This window comes from Thunnus albacares, chromosome 3, assembly GCF_914725855.1.
Source record: "Thunnus albacares chromosome 3, fThuAlb1.1, whole genome shotgun sequence".
NCBI classification, from domain to species: Eukaryota; Metazoa; Chordata; class Actinopteri; order Scombriformes; family Scombridae; genus Thunnus; species Thunnus albacares.
In genome coordinates this window covers 1018312-1041889 of record NC_058108.1, presented here as the reverse complement: position 1 = coordinate 1041889, position 23578 = coordinate 1018312, and the positions used below count along the sequence as shown (strand labels likewise).

Here is a 23578-nt window from a genome sequence, read left to right as displayed (position 1 = left end):
CACATACATGTATATATATATGTATATATATATATACATGTATATATATATGTATATATATATACATGTGTGTGTGTGTATATATATATACACATATATATATATACATATATATATATATATACACACACACACACACACACATATATATATATATATATATATATATATAATACTATACAAAAGGCCAAACCAAATCTTTTATTGACACTATTGAAGGTGCAAAAAGGAATGAATGGAAAAAAATTGGCAAAATATTAACAAATGAATTGGGAAACAAAACAAATAGAACAATAAAGAATCAGAACTCAAAATTAATACTGTATTAGTTAAAAACAGGATCATCCTAGCTACTAATCTCAGTACTCTTGTCTGAAACTCTGTCCATGAGATAACCCAGCATTTTTAAAATGGAGGAAACAACAGAACCAGAAGTGGCCGACGTTATCGGTGCACTGAAAAGCTCTAAAACTAAGGATGCCTACAGGCTTGACACCAACGTCCTCAAGTTACACAAAGAATCTCTGGTACGCCCGATTACACATCTAATTAATCTGTCATTCAGGCAAACAGTTGTTCAGTTTGGAAGGTGGCCATGGTTACTGCAATCTTGGCTAACTATCGGCCAATCAGCATCCTCCCTGTTATATCTAAGGTCTATGAGAAGTGGATAGCAAAGCTATTGACTGAACATCTAAATAAAGGCTACACCCCTCTGCACCCCATGCACAGAATCAGCAAATTGTGTCCTTTTAGAAAAAGTTAAACGCTTATTGGATTAGAGTTCAGTGCTGTCTTTCTTGATTTAAAGAGGGCATTTGATACCGTTAACCATCAGGTTCTTTTATCCAAATTAACACATTTTAATTTTTCTGAAGAAGCTATCCTGTGGATGAAATCATATTTATCCAATAGAAAGTAACGTGTTTGTGTTGACAGCACCAAATCATCACCTTACCTTGGTTGTCCTGTAGGGGTCCCACAAGGCTCTATTCTTGGGCCAATATATTAATGACCTACCCGATGCATGTCAGAACATCAATATTCAAATGTATGCCGATGATGCAGTCATTTTTACACATGCAAAAGAATGCATCCAAGAAGCCTCCTTAATTCTTACATCTGCAGTGACTCATGTTCAAGACTGGCTTACTAAAACATGTCTCCATTTGAATACCAAAAAAAAAAAAGTGACACATTCCAATGTATTCCTGAGAGGGCAGGAGCTTAAAATTGTAAGTGAGTTCAAGTATCTCGGGGTCACATCGGACTGCACATTAACCTTTAAAAGTCATATGAAAAAGGTGTCAAACACAGTAAAATTTAATTTAAGATTTCAAGTAAATCAGGCCATTTCTGACAGTGAATGCTGCCAGGATGTTTTTACACTCAATGCACACAGAGTACTGGTTTACTAACTGGTCACTTACAGGTGTAGCAGCACTTAAACCAATAGAGTTACTTTTGAAGAAAGCCATAAAAGTTTTGGATTAAAAAACACTCTCATTCCATCATTGTAATATCCTGGAAAAATATCATTTATTGAGCTTTGAGAACTGAAAAATTTAAATATGCTTGTTTTATGTACAGATGGGTGACAAATTGAAGGAAAAACCAACATAAAGTGTCTTAGTAAAGTGTTGGGTCACCAGGTGCTGCCTGAACAGCTTCAGTGCACCTTGGCATTGAGTCTACAGTCTCTGAACTCTACTGGAGGGATGAACAACATTCTTCCAAAAGATACTCCCTCATTTGGTGTTTTGATGATGGTGATGGAAAGTGCTGTCTAACACGTCGGCAAATCATATGCAATGGTCTGTGAAGGCCGTAGCATGTGATTCACATCATTTTCATAGTCATCAAACCATTCAGTGACCTGGCATGCCCTGTGAAATTGGGGCATTGTCATCCTGGAAGAGGCCACCCCCATCCGGATAGAGATGTTTCATCATAGGATAAAGGTGATCACTCACAACTACTTTGTATTGATTTACAGTGACCCTTCCCTCGAAGAGGACAAGTGGACCCAAACCATGCCAGCAAAATGCCCCCCACAGCATGACAGAGCCACCAGATCACCTTACTGTAGGGGGTCAAGCATTCAGGCCTGCGCTGGTTTTTCCCTTGTCACCCGTCTGTATAAGGTTTTACATGTGCTTGCCCCACCTCCTTTAAATCATTTAACAGTGGGCTGACAGTGGCAATAGCACCAGGGCCACCACTAGAGGGGACTGTGTGGTGCCATATAGACATACCTCATTTGGACAAACCGTACTGTCAGTAAAGGGGAGTATATATTGAAATGGCCGACCACTTGCAATAAGGGAGTACCTCACATATCCCTCCTTTAAGACTCAAATAATACAATGTGTTTTGTCTTTTTCTACTTGTGTATTTGTATATTTGTATTTGCATATTGTTACTCATACTTCCTCTGTTTTTGTTAACTACCAGGGGACTGCAGATGTAAATAAGCATTCTTGCTAACTTCATCCCCATCGAATAAAAGGATAAATAAAAGCTGTCGTCCTGTTGGATACCAGCAAGAGTTTGACCTCAGTTCAGTCAACAGTTGGTCAGACAAGCCGAGGTGTTTCCCAAAGAGAGTGACCAGAGGCACTGTGCTTTCTGTGCCTTGTGTCACGTCCGCACACATGCGCGCACACACACACACACACACACATATGCGCACACACACAGACATACACACACACACACACACACACACACACACACACAGACACACACTATTAATAGTTGGGTTATCATGGCAATTATCCATCATACAAGTTATGTAACAGTAACATTGTTATGGCATCAAGTCAGAAACTGGAGGGACATCAATGACTCGGTGGAACTGTGGAATTTCAGTAATAAGGCCAATAGATAATTCCAACCTAGATATTGGTTCTGACTCACTGACTGAAGCAGGTGCAGTAATCAGTAGCTGCAGCAGATCATGGTAAAGTTGATCAGATTCAGGTCCAAGGACCAAAAACCAACATTATTGTGCTGCTGACACATTTTGTGTTGTGATTTTTGCAGCCTTTGTGACAGTTTAAGGGGCCAGCCTCTAGGAAGCGATCAGTGTCAGATGTCATAGTACGGCAGCAATATTAGCTTCATCCTCACCTCTCTTAATTGCTTCTGTAGTCAAGTATCAACTCTCATTTTATCATCAATGAGTCAAGTATCACACCTGCCGTGTCTAGAGGGGAAACAATTTGTCAATGAATCAAGTAGTCAATCAACAAAAATAAATAAATAGCCATTAGTCACAGATTGTATTATTCTATTATTATCAGATTGTATTATTCATTTTTTCAAACAAAAATGACCAACATTCTCTGTTTTTTTTGTCCTTTTAGTATCACCATACATTGAATTTCTTTGGGTGTTTTAAGATGTCACCGTGACCTTTAGGAAAAGTTTTAGACCAAACAGTCAATCGATTAAATAAGAAAACAATCATCAGATGACTCAATAATGACAATAATCAGCAGCCTTAATTACATATCACTTGTCCTAATATGTACTTAATTTTTTGTTCTTGTGAAATTCTGGATACTTTTCACCTCTCTGGGTCTAAAAAATCATTCAAATGAAAGGAGAAAAAAAACAAAAATGTTTTGTCCTGGTCTCAATTCATGCAACCTGTGATGAGAGGTTGTTTTGTCGTCATGGGTAGAAGCAGAGATGAGGCAATACCTGCCTGTCCCATCAGCAGCAGCAGCAGCAGGGGTGAGAAGGAGAGATGAGATTTAACACAGAGTTGACACTGGAACAATGTAGGGACGAGGGGGAGGATTAATTCTTAAAAAGTTGATAAAGGTTGATAGTTCACAGGAAGTTGTGATAAAGTCCCTAATATGGCTGCTATGAAAGGGACTGTCCACTCTGGCAGAGACTCGGCACGGTCACGTCCACATGGATCAGGTGACTGAGAGTTGAAAGAGAGTCCAAAAGATAATACTGCGCTTGAGTGTCTATGATGATATGACTGAAGTGACGAAGTGTTCAAGAGGGGTTATTTGATATGTTTACGTGTTTATCTGTGCATGCATATGTGAACACACTCGAAGTGGAGAGTTTTGGTCTTGACCTTATCCTTCTGGACTGTCTGTCTGACTTTAACAATGTGCTGCTTTGGCTCTCAGACTACATATCTCACCAAAGACATTCGTTCTCTCATGCTTTATTATTTATTTATAGAGCATGACTAGCAATTAATTTAACACATTTATAACCACGTGTCCCTCAGCACAGAGGACACAGAAGGTAAGTAATAAAAAAAGAGTCATCAAGTGTTTTTCTGTGGTTTTTGATAATTCAGGTAAATATATATATATATATATACATATATATATATGTATATATAAAATGAACAGAGTAAAGCAACAAGAGTTTTATTGGTAATAGGTGACAACAGGGTACAGTTTGTTGAAGTTTACATCCTGTTAGCCATTACAATGAAACATGAATTACGTTTATTACTGAGCAGTTACAGGAGTGGACACAATAACAGAAAAAAAAAACCCTATACAAACTAACTTTTAAAATGTGCACTTGCTGGTGGAAAACATTCCTGTCTGCTGTCCGACCCGGCGGTATGACATGTGTGACCTCAGCCAGAGAAGCCCAGCTCTTTGTAGTTGGCCTCAAGGTCGGCGATGATGATACCCATCACGTTCCTCAGGGCTGTCTGCCCACCGGCATCGAGTCCTGCCTTCTCATGCATGACCTTCACAAGGACCTCAGAAATCAGCTGGAAAGAAAATGCAGAGCAAATTATACAAACAGGTTAAAAATAAGAAAATATCTAGGATGCCGCAATATCAATAACACATGAAGAAGAAGCAACTTCAAGGTAAAAGAGAAACTTTAAAGGAGGGATGAAGGATTAGAGATATACTAAAATATTCTCTGATATACACCAATCTCACCTTGAAGTTATTAATGGGAATCTTGTGCTTAGTGGCATGGCTGTTTGCCAGTGGTTTTAGGATGGCAGCGTGACTGCCTTTGGCCTTCAGCAGCTCTCCAAGTTTCTTCAGCACAGTGGCACCATGAGCAGAAATAGCTGCGTTACCGGCTATGTCAGCCTGGGCGATGCCAGCGAATTTGGGGAACAGCTTCTGGGTCTCAGGGTGCTCTTTGAATAAACTGTGGAGAAAAGGAGAGAATTCACCAGAGATAAGACACCACCAGGATCATACCTACGTTGAGGAGATGTTTTTAACAAAGGAAACAGTGTTTTCCCACCAAAATTTTATTTATGGCAATGTGAAGAAGACTTTGAAACATGATCTTAGAGGAAACGCATTTATGGGACCTCAGTATTTCTAAAATCCTGGCTATAGCTCTGCATACCACCTGACCTACAGGAAAGAGCGATCTTATCTTGCTAGAGCCACTGACCGGGTCAGAACCAGGCCTCCCATGGTGGTGTAGTCCGCCTCCACTGGACCCCAACACTTCAGAACTGCATCAAAGTCAGCCATGACCTGAGGAGATGGAGAAATCTAGATCTGATAAAAAAAATTTAATTAAATTAAAAAAAAAAAAAAAATTTAATTAAATTTTTTTTTTAAAACTTGAGAGAACACTGATTTGAGGAGTAAAAAACAGATTCTGTCACTTTAAAGACAATCAGAGGGAAAGGAAGAGAAGTAATCAGAGAAAAACAAACCTCCCTGATTATTTGAACAGTGTTATCCTTTTACTCCAGCATTGCATGTCTCATGTTTGATTTGATGGCCTGCAGCCAACAGATCCTTCAAGAGCAACTCGTTACAAGAAAGAAGCGTCTACATGACCTCAGCTGCCCTCGCCAAGTCTGTAATGTAACCTCGATGGGACTCTGAATAATATATGTGAAGTGAAATCAGACGCACTCTTGGTTTTGATGATTTTAAAGCTGTCACATGCTAATAAAGAGCATGTAAACAACAGATCATTTTCTGTATAAATAGATATTTTTTTCTCCTCCATGAAAGTTATTTGCTTTTTGTTCTCCTAATACTATTTTTCTAGCAGCAAGTCTTAATTCCTTTAAAAGTGCTTTCTTTAAATTGATGTAGAAAAACATATGAAACATGTGAAGTGTTATTCTGAATTTCTAAATACAAAAATATTACCAAAAGTTGCTTTAATCAATACATTTTTGTGTTCTATTTCATATTTCAGTCCCTTTTTTTAGTTTTCAGGCAATATACTCCAAATTAATACAAGTAAAAGAGAATCATTCCAAAATTACAGTATGAAAGGATTAAAAATGCAATACCTACCTGCAAAGTAGTAATATATCCCGTCTGATTACAGCAAAATTCTTCTTGGCCTGACTCCCCCCCAAAGCTGACCTTTTATACTCCCTCCCTCTGTCCAGTCACCAAATTATTCTGGCCCTCCCATCCGTCAACCTCTCTTGCTGCACGTCTCTTAAAATGCTTGCAACACCTCGAAGCTTAATGTTGCAACTTTCTGATTCCACACAAACATCATCGCTGATGTGATAAAGTGTCACTCAGGGCATCTTTTTACTCTCTGTTCCATCTCGCTGAGCCTTCATATGCCTCACATAATCTCATTTGAATAAAGATCATATTTGCCAGAAAGATATGAAAACACACAAACTGCAATGGTCCTGGGAGTGTGTGTGTGCCTGTGCATGTGCGTATGCGTGTGTGTGTGTGTGTGTGTGTGTGTGTGTGTGTGTGTGTGTGTGCAGGTGTGTGTGTGTGGGCATGTGTGCGTATACGTGTGTGTGTGTGTGTGCAGGTGTGTGTGTGTGGGCATGTGTGCGTGTACGTGTGTGTGTGTGTGTGTGTGTGTGTACAGGTGCGTGTGTGTGGGTACATGTGTGTGTGATGTCGCAGTCATTCCTGCAGTGTGCAGGGTTGCATTACTTTTATAAGGTGCATTGTTTCATTTTTACCTGAGAGAAGAAATGATTTGAAGAAGTATGATACTTGACTCGCGGGTATTTCAGAGCAACAGTAATCTACATTGAGATCATCAGGTGCACCTACAGTAGCTAAAACTAACAGTCTCACACAACAGCCCGGCAGCAAATCCTGCTTTCATTGAGGTTATAGGGTTCAGTTTTTGTTGAAACTGTTTTAAAGAGCAATGTGTCAACTTTCTGGACATTTTGGAGGCTGTAGTTTGTGGTACTGTTGAATAGTATTTTGTAAAATAAATACAGGGAGGTATCTGGGTGAAGTGAAGCATTAATTAAATACATTTTGATTAACACGTACTGTTTTCTTAAAGAAGAAAAGCTGCCAGTAGGATGAAATGTGTTTATTGCCTTCAGGTTATTATTAATGCCACCAGTAGATGTGTGCAGGGTGCAAAATTAACTTTTTTGTCCACCAGCCAAATAGCTGGTGAATGTTCACATTTAACCAGCCAATCATTAGATTACCATTGTTTGGTTTTTTCTGGCTGGTGAATGAAGCACATCAGCCAACCGCTTCCATATTTTACCAGCATTTGGCTGGTGGCTGGTGCTAATTTTGTGCCCTGGTTGTGTGTTTATCCAGTCCTATGTTTAGGCCCCGTTCACGATAACACAATTTGTACAGAGACAAAAGCAGTAGATGGATGGATGGACAAACTTATTTGAACTAAACAGGCAACATTTCAACCCGATTAAGTTTAATTTACTTTTTTTCACCAGGATCCACTCAGTACCAATACTGCTTCACAGAGAATCTGGAGTACATATAATGTAAACAATAAGACAATTAAAACATATCAAACAATGATAAATTGCACAATTTGCCTGATGAGGTTAACATGACAAAGGGCAGAGATACATCGTCATAAAACATACAGTGTACAGTACAAATAACAAGATGCATATAAAATGTTTAGATATTTTAAAAGATGTTTTCAATAAGGGGACGACAATGTACACGATAACTGTGGTTTTTATACCCGTAACAAGGAGGAAAATGTCTTTTGTGAAAATCCCAGAGTAATGCATGTACACACATATATAAAACACACACACACAGGAAGTCAGGGTTGTGCAAAACAACATCAACTTTGTTTTGTATAAACCTTTTTTTCTATTTTGTTTTGTATAAAAATCCAAATTTTCTCAGATAATCAACTATGCATGAAAAATAAATCAGCCTCCATATGTAAAACGACCCTCATCATACAGAATCACACAGGATGTGTGATTCCTTCTGTATTCTGTAATCTGTAAGAGTCTGCACACTCAAACAGGTGCAACAGAGCTACTGTAACAGGAGACAGGATGAACTTTTAAATGGATAAATTTGAACACAATATGCTGTAAATACAAATCAACTGACCAATCATATTAATATGACCTGCTGATATATCTGCTTTGTAAGTGACTATGTTACTGGACTTTTAAAATATTTTTGAAGGTTACAAAACTGTCTAGGAAAACTGGTAAAATGGTTACACTTAATGGTAGTGATATTTTAGTCAAGTCAAGCTCAACAATTTCAATATTTTTTTGTGAATTTCATGTACAAAAAAATTAAATGGTCAGAAAAAAAAAACCCAACTTTACTCACTTTCTGAATGAGATTCGGCTACATAATGAAAAAAAGGCTGTGAACATCTGAATTATGTTCAAGATTTGCAAGATCTGAAATGAAATCTTCATCTTCATCTCCTCTCTTATCATCTTTTTCTACTCATTATTGTATTTCTGCTAAATCTAAACAGCTAACTTGTCTTTTATGTTATGATTTAAGCTATTAACGTATTTCCTTCTCTTGTTCTTGTTGTTATATATTCTAATATGTTATAATGTTTGTGTTTATGGTTGCATTAACAAAGGAAAGTCAGTTAAACTGTGACCTCTCTCGTGGTCAAACGGCCATCAGGCCCTCTGCTGGTCAGCTGTTGTCATTACACTGGGTGAAAGGTAAGCCCCGCCTCCTCTGAACGGTGATTGGCCCAGACTCTAACTTCACATCTCTGTTTATCCAATAGCATCGTCAGTTCGCGCCACGTGGTTTTACAACAACCGGAAAACAGCAGCGAATGTCTTTGCAGCTGGAAAACTAACTTTTATTCATAGTTTGACTCAAGTTTCTTCTTTTTTTGCCGTCAAAATAGTTTCTTACTTTTATAGACTTTAATTACACTTCAGCAGACGTGTCCTCTAATGATGCAGGCCTTGAAAAGCGTCAGACACCTGACGTCCAGTACAATGAAACAAGCAGGTAATTAAACTAAACTACACCCTCTGTTTGAGTGTTTTTGTGAGAAACATAACTACTTATTTCATTTAAAACCATGACAGTCGTTTCACAGAGAGAGAAATGAAAGGAATCGTGTTTATGTGTTAACTGAATTGATCGTTGTATTATTAGTGCTTGAGAATCAGTGGTGGAGAGTAAATAAGTACATTTACTCAAGTAATTTACAGTACTTAAGTGCAATTTTGAGGTACTTGTACTTTACTTGAGTATTTCCATTTGATGCTACTTTATACTTCCCCTCCACTACATTTCAGAGGGAAATATTGTACTTTCTACTCCACTACATTTATTTGACAGCTTTAGTTACTTTTCAGATGAAGATTTGACACAATGGATAATATAACAAGCTTTTAAAATACAACACATTGTTACAGATGAAACCAGTGGTTTCCAACCTTTTTGGCTTTTGACATCTTACAAAAAGCAGTGTGTAGTCGGGGTCACATTTCACATGTCTATGAGTTGTTAACAGCTCCACCAAATAGTGATTTTTCCCTCTAAACTTCTCACATGCTTTCATTTCAATAAATGTTCAAATGATCCAATATTTCAGCAAAAATCAAAGATTAGTGATTAATCATCATTAATCCCATTAATCATCTCATGACCCCTCAGATTGATCTGCTGACCCTTTGGAGGGGCCCGAACCCTAGGTTGGGAACCACTGGACTAAACTAGCTAACTGTATATAAAGTAGTGTAAACTAGCTCCACCTCCAGCAGCTACAACAGTAACATGCTGCTCTAACACTGATGCTTCACTATTAATAATCTAATGATGCTACTAATACTTATGTACTTTTACTGCAGTAGGATTTTTCATGCAGGACTTTTACTTGTAAAAGCTGTATTAGTACTTTTACTTGAGTAAAGGATCTGAATACTTCTGCCACCACTTTATACCAAAGCAGAGGGTGTGTGTGTTCCAGTGTCAGAGCTCTCTCTACCGGTCCCCTGGGGGGAGATCAGAGGTAAAGTCTGGGGTCCTGATCACGGCCGTCCTGTACTGTGCCTGCACGGCTGGGCTGATAACTGTGGTTCATTCAACACCCTCATTCCTCTTCTACCCAAAGGTGAGTCATGTTGTCGAGGTTCATTTAAAACTGACTTTAACTATTCACACTTACATCTCACACTCAAACTTTGCCACAAGCTTCCTTTCTCTAAAAATGTAAAAATCTAATTATAGCTGCAGCTAACAATTATTTTCATTATTGATTAATCTTTTGATTATGTTATTGATTAATGGATTAGCTGCTTGGTCTAAAAATATCAGAAAATGATGAAGAATGTAGATTATAAGTCCAAGATGCCACCTAAGATGTCTTGTTTTGTCCACAATACAAAGATATCAAGTTTACTATCACTGAAGACTAAAGAAACCAGAAAATATCCACATTTATGAAGCTGTAACCAGAGAATTTTAGCATTTTCTTTCTTGGAAAAGTGACTCAAAACAATGAATTGATTATCAAAATATTTGGCTGTTAATCGACTAATTGTTGCAGCTCTAAACTCTTCAAAATGTGTACATGATCCGAGCTGACATCAAAACTAAAACCTGAGTCTTTCCTCATGTTCAGCTCCTCTTTCTGCCACTCACAGTGTATAAAAATATACGTACCTTTTGATCAAATATTGTATGAACAAGAGCTGTCGTTTGTCACGTTTCCCTCAACAACTTTCTGCTTTCATGAGACTCTTCAGCTCACACAGGTGTTTGTCTAATTAGACTTCTCCTCAGGAAAGTGTGTGTCTGTGCAGCGCAGATGCTGCAGCAGCTCAGCTGTTAGAACAGCTGCATCTCATCCAAAAAGACGGGACACATTCATGTTTGATGATGAAGATACCACCACTGCTGCTGCCCTTCACCAAAACACCGACGTTACAGTTTGAGCTGCTGATGAGAGAGTTTTAGACTGTGATGTGCATTCAAACAATGTCTCTCAGCTGAAGCAAACACACTTTTTCATGATAGATGTTTTTCTTTTTCTATTTTAATACAGGTAATTGTTTCCTTAAATAAATAAAGTGACAGCTAATGAGACTAAATCCCTCTTTCGCTCTTCTTCCTGGCAGAGTGCAGATACGTGGCGGTGGACCTGGCAGGTCACGGTCTGTCCTCACATCGTGCTCCCGGAGTCTTCTACTCCTTTCCTTCGTATGTGTCGGATGTACGCACAGTCATTGATGGTGTGTAGAGTTTGAGAAGTTGTTGTTTTGCAGTGTTATCAGTGTTCGGGGCCAAATATTCACAAAACATCCTAAGGCTAAAAGTAGCTCAGGACCGGCTGAGTTAGGAGAAACTCCTGAGAGTCATTCACTAAACATTTTAGTGCTGAAAGCAGCTCCTGTTAAGTCTGACGTTAGAGGTCATCCAGAGGTCATTAAGACTCACAGTCAGTCAGCCGCTGCAGGTAATGAGGCTCACTGTGTCCGTCAATAACTACATTTTAAAAGCGTATTTAGACAGTTACCAATAAATTGAGACAATCTAATAACAGCTGAGACGGCAACTTTCTGCTACCAGGACTCTTAAGTACAAGAAAAAAACTTAAGTACAAGAAAAAGAGGGGTTTATGCACATGAAGTACAATCAAAATCATAATCTGTAAGTGTATATTTGTGTATATCCACCTGTACAACCCCTCCGCACTATGTGGCCATGCTAGAATGGGATTTAGAGGTATATTTTTAGTGTTGATGTTAATATGTTACCAGAGATATAGTTTATATTTGACCTGTGAGAGTGAATGGTGATGAATGTGAGACGAGTGCAGGCTGTACCTGACTTGTGCCCATTCAAACGTGGTCATGTAGTTCATCTGTACTTGTACATAGTGAGAGCAGGCTCAGGTCCAGGGAGCGGCTCCTGTGCTACAGGCCCGTTCATACCTGGTTCAAGGCTTCATTATTTTTTTAATTGCGGTTGATCAACTTCTCAGCCATCTGTCAAAAATGTGTTTGATATTCCTTTAATTGTACATTAATAATCACCAGCTGCAATAAATAAAGCTGATTTCATGGTCATTGCTGGTGAAATATAGAATAACTTCATCAGTGACGGTGTTTCATGTCAAATAAAATCTGCTCCTCAAGTCAATATTTGACTTTGTTTCATGCATGAAATCAGTGTAAAATATATAAACTCTCTTTCTTCACAGTCCTGTATGTTTATCATTTAATTTCACATTGACTGACACAGATTGGTCTCCAGTCAACCAATCACTGAGCAGAAAAAAATCTTAATTGAAGTTTTGTTTAACACATTTGATGGTGTGTGACAGTCAAACTCTGTCTGGAGCTTTCAACCACATCTCATAGTGTTTTCAGCAGATGACAAAGATGATGATGGTGACTGAGCTTCTTCTTCGTCTTCTTTACAACTAAAAAAAAACTCAATTTTTGTTTACTTTATGTGATTTTACAAATTTCACATGATCTATTTCTGTGAAAACAGCCTGTTATTGATTTCAACCATGTTGCTCTGCTCTGTTGCGTCACTGTGGCAGTAAAATCAAAGCAGCGATCTTGTCTTTCAACTGCAAACAATCTGAGCTGTGTTGTGTGATGAGATGCTGAACCTGCCTGACGATCTGTGAAATTGACTCCCACAGCTCTCCAGTGGAGCAAATTCTCCATCATCGGCCACAGTATGGGTGAGTGCAGCTTTACAGCAGAGCTACAGCAATTAAAATGTTGGCGCTGTGTTATGTTTATGTATCTAATTTTATCTGTTTTTCCTGTTTTTCAGGTGGTAATGTCGCTGGAATGGTGAGTTCTAACCGCCTGTAGTGTGTTTCATCTCTTTTATCTTGAAAACTCAGCTCCTCCGTGAACACTTGAGCCCCTTTAACTTTTTAGCACTTTGTTGATTGTAGCACTACTTTCTTGTTGTTTATAGTATTTCTTATGCACTTCCAGTTGTTTATGACTTTAATGTTTTTTTTTCACGTTGCACTTTTACCTAATTATCTACTTTCTAGTTTGTACCAAGACTCTTTCTGAGACACTGTCCTCTAACACTCGATTGTTTTGTCTTGCTTGTCTGAATAATGACTAAATATAAATGTTCTGTTCTCTCATAACATACAGAGACTATGATTTTATATTTTCTTGTGTTTTCATGGTGTCACAGTTCAGTGCACTGTATCCAGAGATGGTGGATGCTGTCGTACTGCTGGACTCATATGGATTCTTACCCACAGATCCGGTACTTTCAACTGTTTTAACGTTTACCAGTGATGTATCAGTATGGGTCAGCCTAAACATTCACATTATATTACAGTATTATATCTCTCCATAATAAAAATCTTGCTATGTCTGTTTTGAATTGCTTTGCTCATCATTTATGTCTCATGTTCTCACAGAAAGAATTACCCAAACTGATGCGTCAGGGGATCGAAGACATGCTTCAGTTTGAGAAGAAGTCTAAAGATAAGAAGGAGCGAGTTTACACTTATGAGAAGGCAGTTGAGAGGTATCACACGTTTCTATTTACTACCACTGATTAACTGCTGTTGTCTTTAAAAAAAAAAATTTAAAAAAAGCCTTTTGTTTCATTCAGGCTGTTTGCTGCAAACCCGACTCTGTCTCTGGAGTCTGTGAAGATCCTTTTAGAGCGAGGTCTAGTTCAAGTTGAAGGAGGTACGTCTTTCCGTCTTCTTCTGTGCTTTCATGTTTGTTTTTGGGCACTTGGGGGGGGGGGTTCACTCACTGAATAATCTCACTTCTCTTCTTCTTCTCTTCTTCTGCTGGGGATTTAACGTGGTCTTGTAGGAGTTGTGTTCTCCCGAGACTTTCGTATTAATCTGGTAGGTTCCCGCTGCTCGTTACTTTGCCGCCTTATTTCCCCCAAACGTGTCTTCAGCCCATAAAATGCATGTAAAGTATATTTTTATTTGATGCTTTCAGAAAAACATAGTGCGCATCAGTTTGGAGCAGAGTCTGGAGATGCAGTCGAGGATACAAGCTTCTGTTCTAGTTGTTCTGTAAGACTTCCCTCCACTTCCCTTTTCCTTTTTACACGTAATGAACTCAGTAAAATACTAAATATACATATAATCTTGTTCTTTGTCTTCTTCCAGAGCAGAAGAAGGCTTTGAGAAAATATTTGCTGAACCAGATCAAAAGAAGTTTACATCAGCTCTTCTCCAGGCCTATAGAGACAGAAATGTGAGTCTGTTTTGTATAAAGTAGGTGCACTTGCATCTTGGGGTTTATTTTTAGCCACTAAGCCTGTGCGTAGTTGTGCCTGTTAGACAGACAGACAGCTGCACAGACGCAAAAGTAGCAGCGTAGTATGAGCTTAACGTCTTACAGGCAGCAGAAATAGTTGTAGCTGTGAACCTCATCGCTGACCTACATACTGCGAAGTTTGGCCGAGAAGAAGCTGCTGATGAGAGGAAACAGAGGATCAACTGAACATTGTTAATGATTCTCTCTTTCTCAGTTTGGTATTAATGGATTGGCTGGAAAACAAAAAGAGAAGCTTGATAATTCACTTTAATTTAATCTCTGACCCTCATTTCTGTCTGTCTCTTGTTTTCTCTGGTGTTTCAGCACACGGTGTTGACGGTACCAGGCGACCATCACGTCCATCTGAACAACCCCGTCGTCGTTGCTCCGCTTGTGTCTGACTTCCTGCAGACTCAAGTGTTGTCACAGTCGGCCAGACTGACAGACGAACAGACCTCCAAGTTGTAGGAAAAAAACACACATTCATATTACACAGCTGACTTCAGTTGCCCGTTACTCACCTTGGTGCTTGAACTGTTTTAACATCAACTAGTTGCCATATGTGACTTATGGTGGGCTTTTGAATGATTTAAAGTATTTTAATACTTTCGTTAACATATACGTTTTAATGTATTGATTTGTATTGTTGTTGCCCTGAGCAACAGTGGCATCATGAGCACTGTTTCACACCGAGCTGCTCTTCTTTAACTTCAGATGAGGAACTGTTGGGTGAGATGATGAGACACAGAGAAGCTGCCTTATTGTGTTTTGAGTAAATTCTGTATCTTTTGTTTTTTGAGCCAATGAATCAAAAGTATCATTTACAACCAGGATCAGTCAGTTCACTGACGGAGGTCGACACTGCTGTACTGTATTTAAACAGTGAAAAGAGTCGTTCCACTGAAAATTGAAAATAAAAAGTAACTCAAGAAAACATCTTTTCCCGCAGCGGCCGTGGTTGTCGCCACTCGGGGAGCGACAGAGCAGAGAGAGGGAGGAAGGAGCAGAGCGGCTCGTTGTCATCGCGTTAGCTTGATTTCCATCACTTGCATATCGTTTAGCTTTAACTAGATATTATGAAGTGAACCGTGCAACCTGCTGTTGAGTAGAGTCCTTCCAAGTATGTAATAACATACTAGGAATCATTCATGGATTAAATATATAAACAGGAATGTCTGTTTTTGGCGAATCCAGCAAAGTAAATATCAGAAATATCAAACACTTCATCACATTTATGGAAAAATCATAAAACAGTCCTGCTAACTGATGCAACACCGCTCACAATGACCTAATAAGATATTAAAGAATATCTACCCTTGTATGAGGATATGTATCATCATGTCACCCTCTTCTACATTATAATATGATGTGAATCTTCTGGGAAAAAGCAGGAAAGAGACAGATGATGGTTTATCTTTAATAATCTTCGTCAGCTCGAGACCACAAACACAGAAGTAATCACCACTTCCTGGAGATCAGTCTTCCTCTGCCCTCTCTGGTCTGTTGCACCTCTGGCAGGTGTTGTCAGAAAGGTGCAGTCACACCCAGCTGTGATGTCACAGGCTCCTGGATCACACCTGTACGTCACTGCAGCAAAGAGAGACGTTAAACTACTGGATGTCAGCCAATAAAAGATTTTCAGGGGGTCAGTTACTCTGAAGATGATGATTAAATGCTTCACCTAAAAGACATTTAGCCAAAAAGATTCTAAACTGTGTTAATTATTAAATATCCAAGAAAAGTTAGGCCTTGTTTTTATTAGAGGACTTCACACTGTTAACTGTCTAACTTTGAATCAGGACTTGTCATCGTGAGGACAGTTTAGTTGTTGATGTTGCAGCAGTTGCACAGTTTCTCTTTAGTGCATCATGTCAGAAGGTAAAGAGCAGCAGCAGGAGGAGGAGGACGGGTGTGAACCTGGATCACTACTGTAACACAATATCTAGTTTACTGCATGTTGTCACTGATGAAACATTTGAACTGAACTGGCCATTTTATTTATATATATATATATATATATATATATGTGTGTGTGTATGTATGTATATATATATGAGGAATATTTGTCGAACATCCATAAAAAAATTAATCTTGAATTTTAGCAGTAATTTATATTTTGATCATTTTACTTTGAGCGATGCAATAAATCATTAATATTCATCATTAAGTAGCTTTATGGTGTAAATATTAACACTTTCATGACTGTTGTAAAATCTTTATTTTTTTCTTCTTGAAATCATATAAATATATTTACTGTAGTAATTTGCCTTATATGACTTTAATCCAATAAAAGTGTATGTTGCAGTTGACTTTATTAATGTAAAATAAAGCAGGAAGGGAAAAGGGAAGCAACACCTCGTGTAAACTTATACGATATATCCATCCGCTTTCTCTACTGCTGATCCTGTAGAGGGTCACAGGAGCCAATCAGCAGTCAGTCACACCTACAGGCAGGTAGGTCAGTTTGCAGGTCAGTTAGTTTAGTGGTCTGTGAGAGGAAGGTGAAGCATCCAGAGACAACATGCAGACACATAAAGGCTGTGAGGCGACGGCGCCACTGTGCTGCCTATATGATATATAAGTGTATTTATTTTATTTTTTGGATAACTGGTCAATAGAGGTGTAAAGATCAATGGAGATTAAAGCCTTAAATATTTTACTTAATATAAGTGGCCTGAATGATAAATGATGCCGTTGTGATCTGTTGCTTGTTTCTCGTGTCTGCTCGCTGTTTTTTGTCTTCTTCTTCTTTCTCTATTTTATATAATTTATGCTTTTCTGACAGATGCTGGACTGTCATTCAGTGAGAGATTAATACCAGTAGTTTGGGTCTGTGCTGTTTTTGTGCCACATCTTTATCACATGAAGACACATTGTCCTCTTAATTCAACTGTGGAATTGAAATAAACTTGTTTTTATCAAATAATTACTGTTACAGAGAAAATAAGATTATAACTAATGGAGACGTATTAACATGCAGTTAACTATCTGTAATGTTCTCAATGTTCTTGGTTTTACTCATCATATTCATTCTGCTCTTGTGTCTAGTTACTCAACAAGTTACCAAAGGAAAGATTTTTACCAAACTGAATCTTTGAAGGCTGTAATACACAAAAACAAAGTCTTGTCCCACTTGTGAGCTCACCTGTGTCCCAAATGCTTCCTGTCCTCTGAGAGTGTCTTTCATCAGTCTTTATAAGAAGCTGAAACATGATGCTGAGGAGTTCTGCCCTTATTCTGTATCCACTGCTGCACCTCCAGGTAAACTGTCGTAACAAACATAAAGCAGGAATCACAACTGGTGTGAGTCTTTATAGGAAAGGATGCCAACAAACCCTCATGGGACTTCTTGTTATAATCTTTGGCCCCAGCAGCTGTTCAGTTTGGATCCACAGCAAAAGCAAAGAAATGATGTTATCTGTGAGGATAAAACAGCTGTGAAACTTTTAAATGCGTGGCTGTATAATTTGTAGGCTGTTCTATTTTCCTTTAAATTCACTTCACCAGACCAGGTGTCAGTTTGTGTGTTAATATTGTAGTGAAAGTATGTTTCATATGTTCTGAGTATCTATCTGTCCATCTATGAAAGGACACAGTTTCAGTAACAGTTTGTTTTGCTGCTGAATGAAGAACATTTTATCTGGTTGTTTTTCAGTTATCTGCACATCAGGGCAGGAGGTTAAAATACGGATTGAGGCTTTTAAAGACTTATATTTTTATAGAATCTGTGTCATCATTTAGCAACACCAATCAACTATCACCAATCAGATGTCGCCTGACAGACCGTACCGAGGGAAAAGTATCAAGGTGTCATGATAAGACCCGCCCCTTTATTACTTACCCAATCAAATGTTTGGTTGCAGCTTCAGGAAACCACAGAACTTCCTGTTAATAAGTTTCAGGAGTCGGTGACGCGTTTATGAAATATTTGTGGAAGTATTTTAAAGCGTCAGACTTTGTGTAACATCCGCTCCAATGACACAAGCAGGTAACAGTGAAGCTGTGAGGAGGCTTCAACAAGTCTGTTTGGACTGAAAATCACGCTCATAAATATCACTCAGTAGCTTCTGAGTGATGAGAAAATTGCTATTTTTTATCTTTTCCACACTGTTTATTTGAGCTGCCTGTCAGAGCTGCAGACTGCAGGATGTTTATCTGAGACTGAAACACTGCAGGAGGATTCTTCTCAATCTGACAACCTAGAAGTTGTTTTTAAATGGCTCATAAATGACGTAGAAAGGATTAGTTAATGATTTATTAAGATGACAGCATTTATAAATGATGCCTTTTCACAAACTGGTGCTGAACTTTTAACACACTGTTTTTATTCCTGGATGTTAAATTATGAGATTTTATCAAACATTTATGCACAGTAGTGATAATATCTGTATTGTTAATTTCAACAGTTTCAGCTGTTAATTCTCTGAAGTCTGTGTTTCAGTGTCAGAGCTCTCTCTACCGGTCCCCTGGGGGGAGATCAGAGGTAAAGTCTGGGGTCCTGATCACGGCCGTCCTGTACTCTGCCTGCACGGCTGGGCTGATAACTGTGGTTCATTCAACACCCTCATTCCTCTTCTACCCAAAGGTGAGTCACGTCGTCGGACTACTTAAAACTGATCTCAATCTCACGACTTTAACGATTCACACACTTTGCCACAAGCTTCTTTTCTCTCAAAATTCTTCTTTCTGTCCAAAGTTAATCCCATCACAGGAAACCAATGACATCATACTTTATTGACAGGTCCATCATTTTCTATAGCTGTAACTCATGAGTATTTCTATTATCAATTAATCTGCTGATTATTTCTGCAATCAATGGACTAATCATTTGGTTGATGTCTTTAAAAACCCAAACATGTTCAGTTTCTACAATTTAAGATCAAGAAAACAGTAAATTCTCACATTTTAGGACCTAAAAGCATCAAATAAAAACTGCATGAAAGTGATAAATCAATTATCAAAATAGTTGGTGATTAATTGTCTTTAATCATCGCAGGTCTATAATCAGTAAATCATTATCTAATAACTTTGTAGGAAGTTTCTTGGAAAACATTTTGTTTTTTTAATGATAATCACAGCTGGTATTCTTCCAATTAATGAATGAATGAATGAATTCTAATTAAGTGCTGAGAGAGTCATTTAGTCTGAAGTCTGATCAGCTAAACATGCAGAAATGTGATCATATAGACAACAAGAATACAATTCAACAGCAACGCAGGTTCAAGTGTCCAATTCAAAAACTGAATGATGAATTAATGTTAATATGAGTTTAAATAAAGCAATTAATCAGCAGCTGTTTTAATAACTGCTTACATCATTTATCAAGCAAAAACACAAATAATAAAGAAATAGAAAGAGTGAAACAGTTGAACATGAACGCTAACATCACTACTGTTAGAAGACACTTCAGTAGTGAATATATCTGTGTGTGGTTGATGTGTCCTGAGTAACGATGGAGGTTTTCCTCCTTATTGATCCGCTGTGAAGCTCAGATAATGGATTCTTTGATACAAAAACAACATATTTGATGACATCACCCTGAGCTCCAGAATACTGTTTTATTGAACAAAAGATTAATTGATTAATTTAGAAATTAATGGGGACCAGCAGGATAAATCTATGTGAGGAAAGTGAGGAAGCAGCACTTGCCCCCCCCCCCCCATTACCTTGACCTTTAACCTCAACTGCTCCAGTGGAGCGGCTCAGTGACCAGCAGGTCAGACTGTGGTTGTACTGGGCAGCTTCCAGGTGTGAATCAGTGAAATTCCCCTGAAATGATAAAAGTTCAACAAAATAACCAGCAGATTAGTTCATAATGAAACTCAGCTTTTATAAATTCAACTCAACAGAACCTTGTTTCTATTTTATCTATAATTAATACCAAAGTACAAATAATTAAGAATGGAGCCATAAAATATAGTGATAACCAAACATGTGTGGGTTGATCCACTTCCTGTTTTTGAGTTTCTCTTCTTCCTGTCAGAGTGCAGATACGTAGCGGTGGACCTGGTGGGTCACGGTCTGTCCTCACATCGTCCTCCCGGAGCTTTCTACTCCTCTCCTGCATACGTGGCGGACGTACGCAGAGTCGCTGACGGTGTGTGAGTTCAGACTCAGTACGTGTAGGTTTAAGCATTAAGCGAGGCCTCTTCAGGACTATTTACCCTCGTTTTAGTTAGATGTCCGTGTTTTGTGATGAAATACTGAACCTGCCTGGTTGATGATGTGTGAAATTAACTCCCAACAGCTCTCCAGTTGAAGAAATTCACCCTCATAGGCCACAGTATGGGTGAGTGGAGCATCGGAGCAGAATTTATCTTCATCTGTTTGTGTAAACTTAATTACATCTTTTATATGGTTTTCTATCCTATAAAATAATGAAAGTGTAAATCACACACTGCTTCTTTCTTAATTACAGGTGCTGACATCGGAGCCATGGTAAGTGTGTAAAATCTCTTCTCATGCAGTATACGGAGATGATGTTGCTGTATTTTCTTGTGTCATCATGTGCTTCATGTTGTTTTTTCCTCACAGTTCAGTGCTCTGTATCCTGAGATGGTCGAGGCTCTCGTACTTCTCGACGCTTTTGGATTCTTGCCGACAGATTCGGTATTCGAGAGAAAGTCACTGCAGAGCTTTAATGGTTTTAAATGCAAGACTATAGTCAGGATTTTAGAAATACTGAAGTCATGACCCAGAAGAAAAATCTGTAAAATGTTTTATTTAGATTTTGTTCGTTCAACTGTTTATTTATTTCCCAAAATGAAGCTCTGAATGTTGTTTCAGGGAAGGAAATGAGTGAATCTTTTATGTGTTGTTCACTTTATTGGCTGTAAAAAGTCAAACATGTTGAACATAAAAATCTTACTGAGGAGACGACCTGAGTGTCATTATTAGTACATACAGTATATTTCACATACTGTGCCTGTTGTAATATATCACACAATCATTTAAATGATGTATGAGATATCAGCTCTGCTGATGTTTGACTCTCTCACCTCATCTTTTCTGTCTCTCTTCTTGCAGACAGAAATATCCAAAGTGATGAGGCAGGGGATCGAAGAGATGCTCCGGTTTGAGAAAAAGACAGAAGAGAAAAGAAGAGTTTACACTTATGAGAAGGCAGTCGAGAGGTGAGATCGTTTTTCAGTTGCTGGGTCATTTGAAACGGACTGTTAGACTTCTAGTAGCTTTGTCTGTACAGTCGGCTGATGTGTGTTTTTTTTTTTATTTCTTTTTTCAGGTTGTTGGCTGCAAACCCGACTCTGTCTGAAGACTCTGTGAACATCCTTTTAGAGCGAGGTCTAGTTCGAGAGGAAGGAGGTATGTTTTTATCTCCTCTCCTCCTCACAGGGAGGAATAATCTCTCTCTGCTTTCCTTCATCTGCTGGCAGCTGAATGTGTTTCTCTTTAGCAGGATTTGTGTTCTCCAGAGACCTGCGAGTTAATTTTGTAAGTCATTTTAACCCCCCCCCACCCTCCCCCCCACACACCATTCACCACCACTTCTTTGTTACCTTTGTATTTTTTTTCCACAGGAGGTTTAACATTTAGCTTGTACAGTCTATGTGTGTTTCCTTTTATGCTTTCAGAAAAACCCAGTGCGCATCAGCCTGGAGCAGAGTCTGGAGATGCAGTCGAGGATACGAGCTTCAATTCTAGTTGTTCTGTAAGACGTCCTACACTATCATGATGTTATGTTTCCAGTCACTGATTAGTTGTTTGGTCCATAAAATGTTAAAAAATATCAATCACTGTTTGCCAAAAACCAAGGTGACGTCCTCAAATGTCAACAGTCCATAAACCCAAAGATCTTCAGTTTACTGTCACAAAAGACTCAAGAAACCAGAAAATATTCACATTTAAGAAGCTGGAATCAGAGTTTGGACATTTTTTTCCCTAAAAAATGAGTCAAAACAGTTAATCGAATATGAAAATAGTTGGTGACTAATCAATTTATCCACTAATTGTTGCAGCTCTAGTTATAACAGCCGACATACGGAAGCTAATGTCATGACAAGCTAACAGAAAGTCTCATAGTTTCTAGTTGTGTTCACATTGTTCTCTCTGTACTTTATATTTCTCATAGCTACAGTATGACATAGTAGACAGTAGAATATCTTCTCTCACACTGAGCTAAATATGTTCAAAATCTCTTCCTTCCAGATCAGAAAGCGGCTTTGAGAGAATATTTTCTGAACCAGCCCAAAAGAAATTTGGCTCGACGCTCCTCCAGTGTTTCCGAGACAGAAATGTGAGTTTCCAACTGGGACAGAACCTGAATACAGCTACAACTGTTTGAAGTGGTTTGTGGGGATTATTTTCTGTCTCAGTGAACATCTCTCTCCTCTTGTTTCTGTCTCGGTTTCAGCACACGGTGGTGACGGTAGCAGGCGATCATCACGTCCATCTGAATAATCCTGAAGTCGTCGCTCCGTTTGTGTCTGACTTCCTGTTGACCAAAGTGTTGTCACAGCCAGAAGACAGAAAACACAAGAAGACGTCTAACTTATAAACTAAACACACACACACACAAGCGTTTCACTAACACAAGTGTTTACATTACCAATAGTTAATTTTATTTACAGCACCATTAAAAAAGATGTTTAACTGAACTTTTAACTGGTACTGAAGGTTGGTGTGAGAGGAACACTAGATTAATAATGGACATTGTGAATTGTTCTGCTGTATTTAGACTGTAGTGTTTACAACTTCTGGGCAGCAGATGCAGTAAAAACAGCCATCCTGACTCTCAGCCATGTCTTTCATGTCTTTTGTTGCAGATAGGTTAATAATTTAAAGCTTTCTGATAAATTCATGCCTTCTGCAGCAGCCTAGTTTAAGTGTTATATGGACAAAGCTGCTTTTCCTGTTCAGAGATTCAGCGGATGTTCACCACGAGGCCCGCTCCATTCAAAGAGCATCACGTCTGTGTTTGTTGCTTTTATTCTCATATCTGCTGAACATCAAGCCTCAGTATTCAGCCTTCGTTGTGTTACTATCCTCTGCTAGTTAATCATGTACGCTTCTGGTCAGTTTGAGATGATTGATTTTCTACCTCTCTCCTTCTCTCTTTACATTTAAATA

General features: G+C 38.5%; 3 protein-coding genes across 7 annotated transcripts; 2 read left to right on the top strand and 1 right to left on the bottom strand.

Annotated features, from left to right (window-relative positions):
* Positions 1–4390: 4390 nt before the first annotated feature.
* mb (myoglobin) lies at positions 4391–6391 on the bottom strand. 2 transcript variants are annotated; one of them, XM_044345968.1, is made up of 4 exons: positions 6288–6391; positions 5419–5528; positions 4944–5163; positions 4391–4765 (listed from the first exon to the last, which is right to left on the bottom strand). In XM_044345968.1, exons 2-4 carry the CDS (start codon positions 5499–5501, stop codon positions 4625–4627), a joined length of 444 nt encoding a protein of 147 aa, XP_044201903.1. In that variant the 5' UTR covers positions 5502–5528; positions 6288–6391; the 3' UTR covers positions 4391–4624. The 2 variants fall into 2 exon arrangements, with proteins under 2 accessions (XP_044201903.1, XP_044201904.1); XM_044345969.1 differs by having other exon boundaries at positions 5419–5504; positions 6288–6377.
* A 2600-nt stretch (positions 6392–8991) lies between these two features.
* LOC122978581 (serine hydrolase-like protein) lies at positions 8992–15864 on the top strand. 2 transcript variants are annotated; one of them, XM_044345631.1, is made up of 12 exons: positions 8992–9215; positions 10183–10326; positions 11333–11446; positions 12871–12912; positions 13008–13027; positions 13392–13466; positions 13624–13733; positions 13821–13900; positions 14033–14067; positions 14168–14244; positions 14341–14428; positions 14816–15864. In XM_044345631.1, the coding sequence occupies exons 1-12, from the start codon at positions 9158–9160 to the stop codon at positions 14957–14959; spliced, it is 987 nt and encodes a 328-aa protein (XP_044201566.1). In that variant the 5' UTR covers positions 8992–9157; the 3' UTR covers positions 14960–15864. The 2 variants fall into 2 exon arrangements, with proteins under 2 accessions (XP_044201566.1, XP_044201565.1); XM_044345630.1 differs by having other exon boundaries at positions 10162–10326.
* LOC122978608 (serine hydrolase-like protein) lies at positions 9409–23246 on the top strand. 3 transcript variants are annotated; one of them, XM_044345634.1, is made up of 13 exons: positions 9409–9420; positions 18429–18479; positions 18933–19076; positions 20475–20588; positions 20739–20780; positions 20910–20929; positions 21026–21100; positions 21518–21624; positions 21735–21814; positions 21906–21943; positions 22084–22160; positions 22658–22745; positions 22863–23246. In XM_044345634.1, the coding sequence occupies exons 2-13, from the start codon at positions 18467–18469 to the stop codon at positions 23004–23006; spliced, it is 942 nt and encodes a 313-aa protein (XP_044201569.1). In that variant the 5' UTR covers positions 9409–9420; positions 18429–18466; the 3' UTR covers positions 23007–23246. The 3 variants fall into 3 exon arrangements, with proteins under 3 accessions (XP_044201569.1, XP_044201567.1, XP_044201568.1); XM_044345632.1 differs by lacking the exon at positions 9409–9420 and having other exon boundaries at positions 18187–18479; positions 18921–19076; XM_044345633.1 differs by lacking the exon at positions 9409–9420 and having other exon boundaries at positions 18191–18479.
* The last annotated feature ends 332 nt before the right edge of the window (positions 23247–23578 follow it).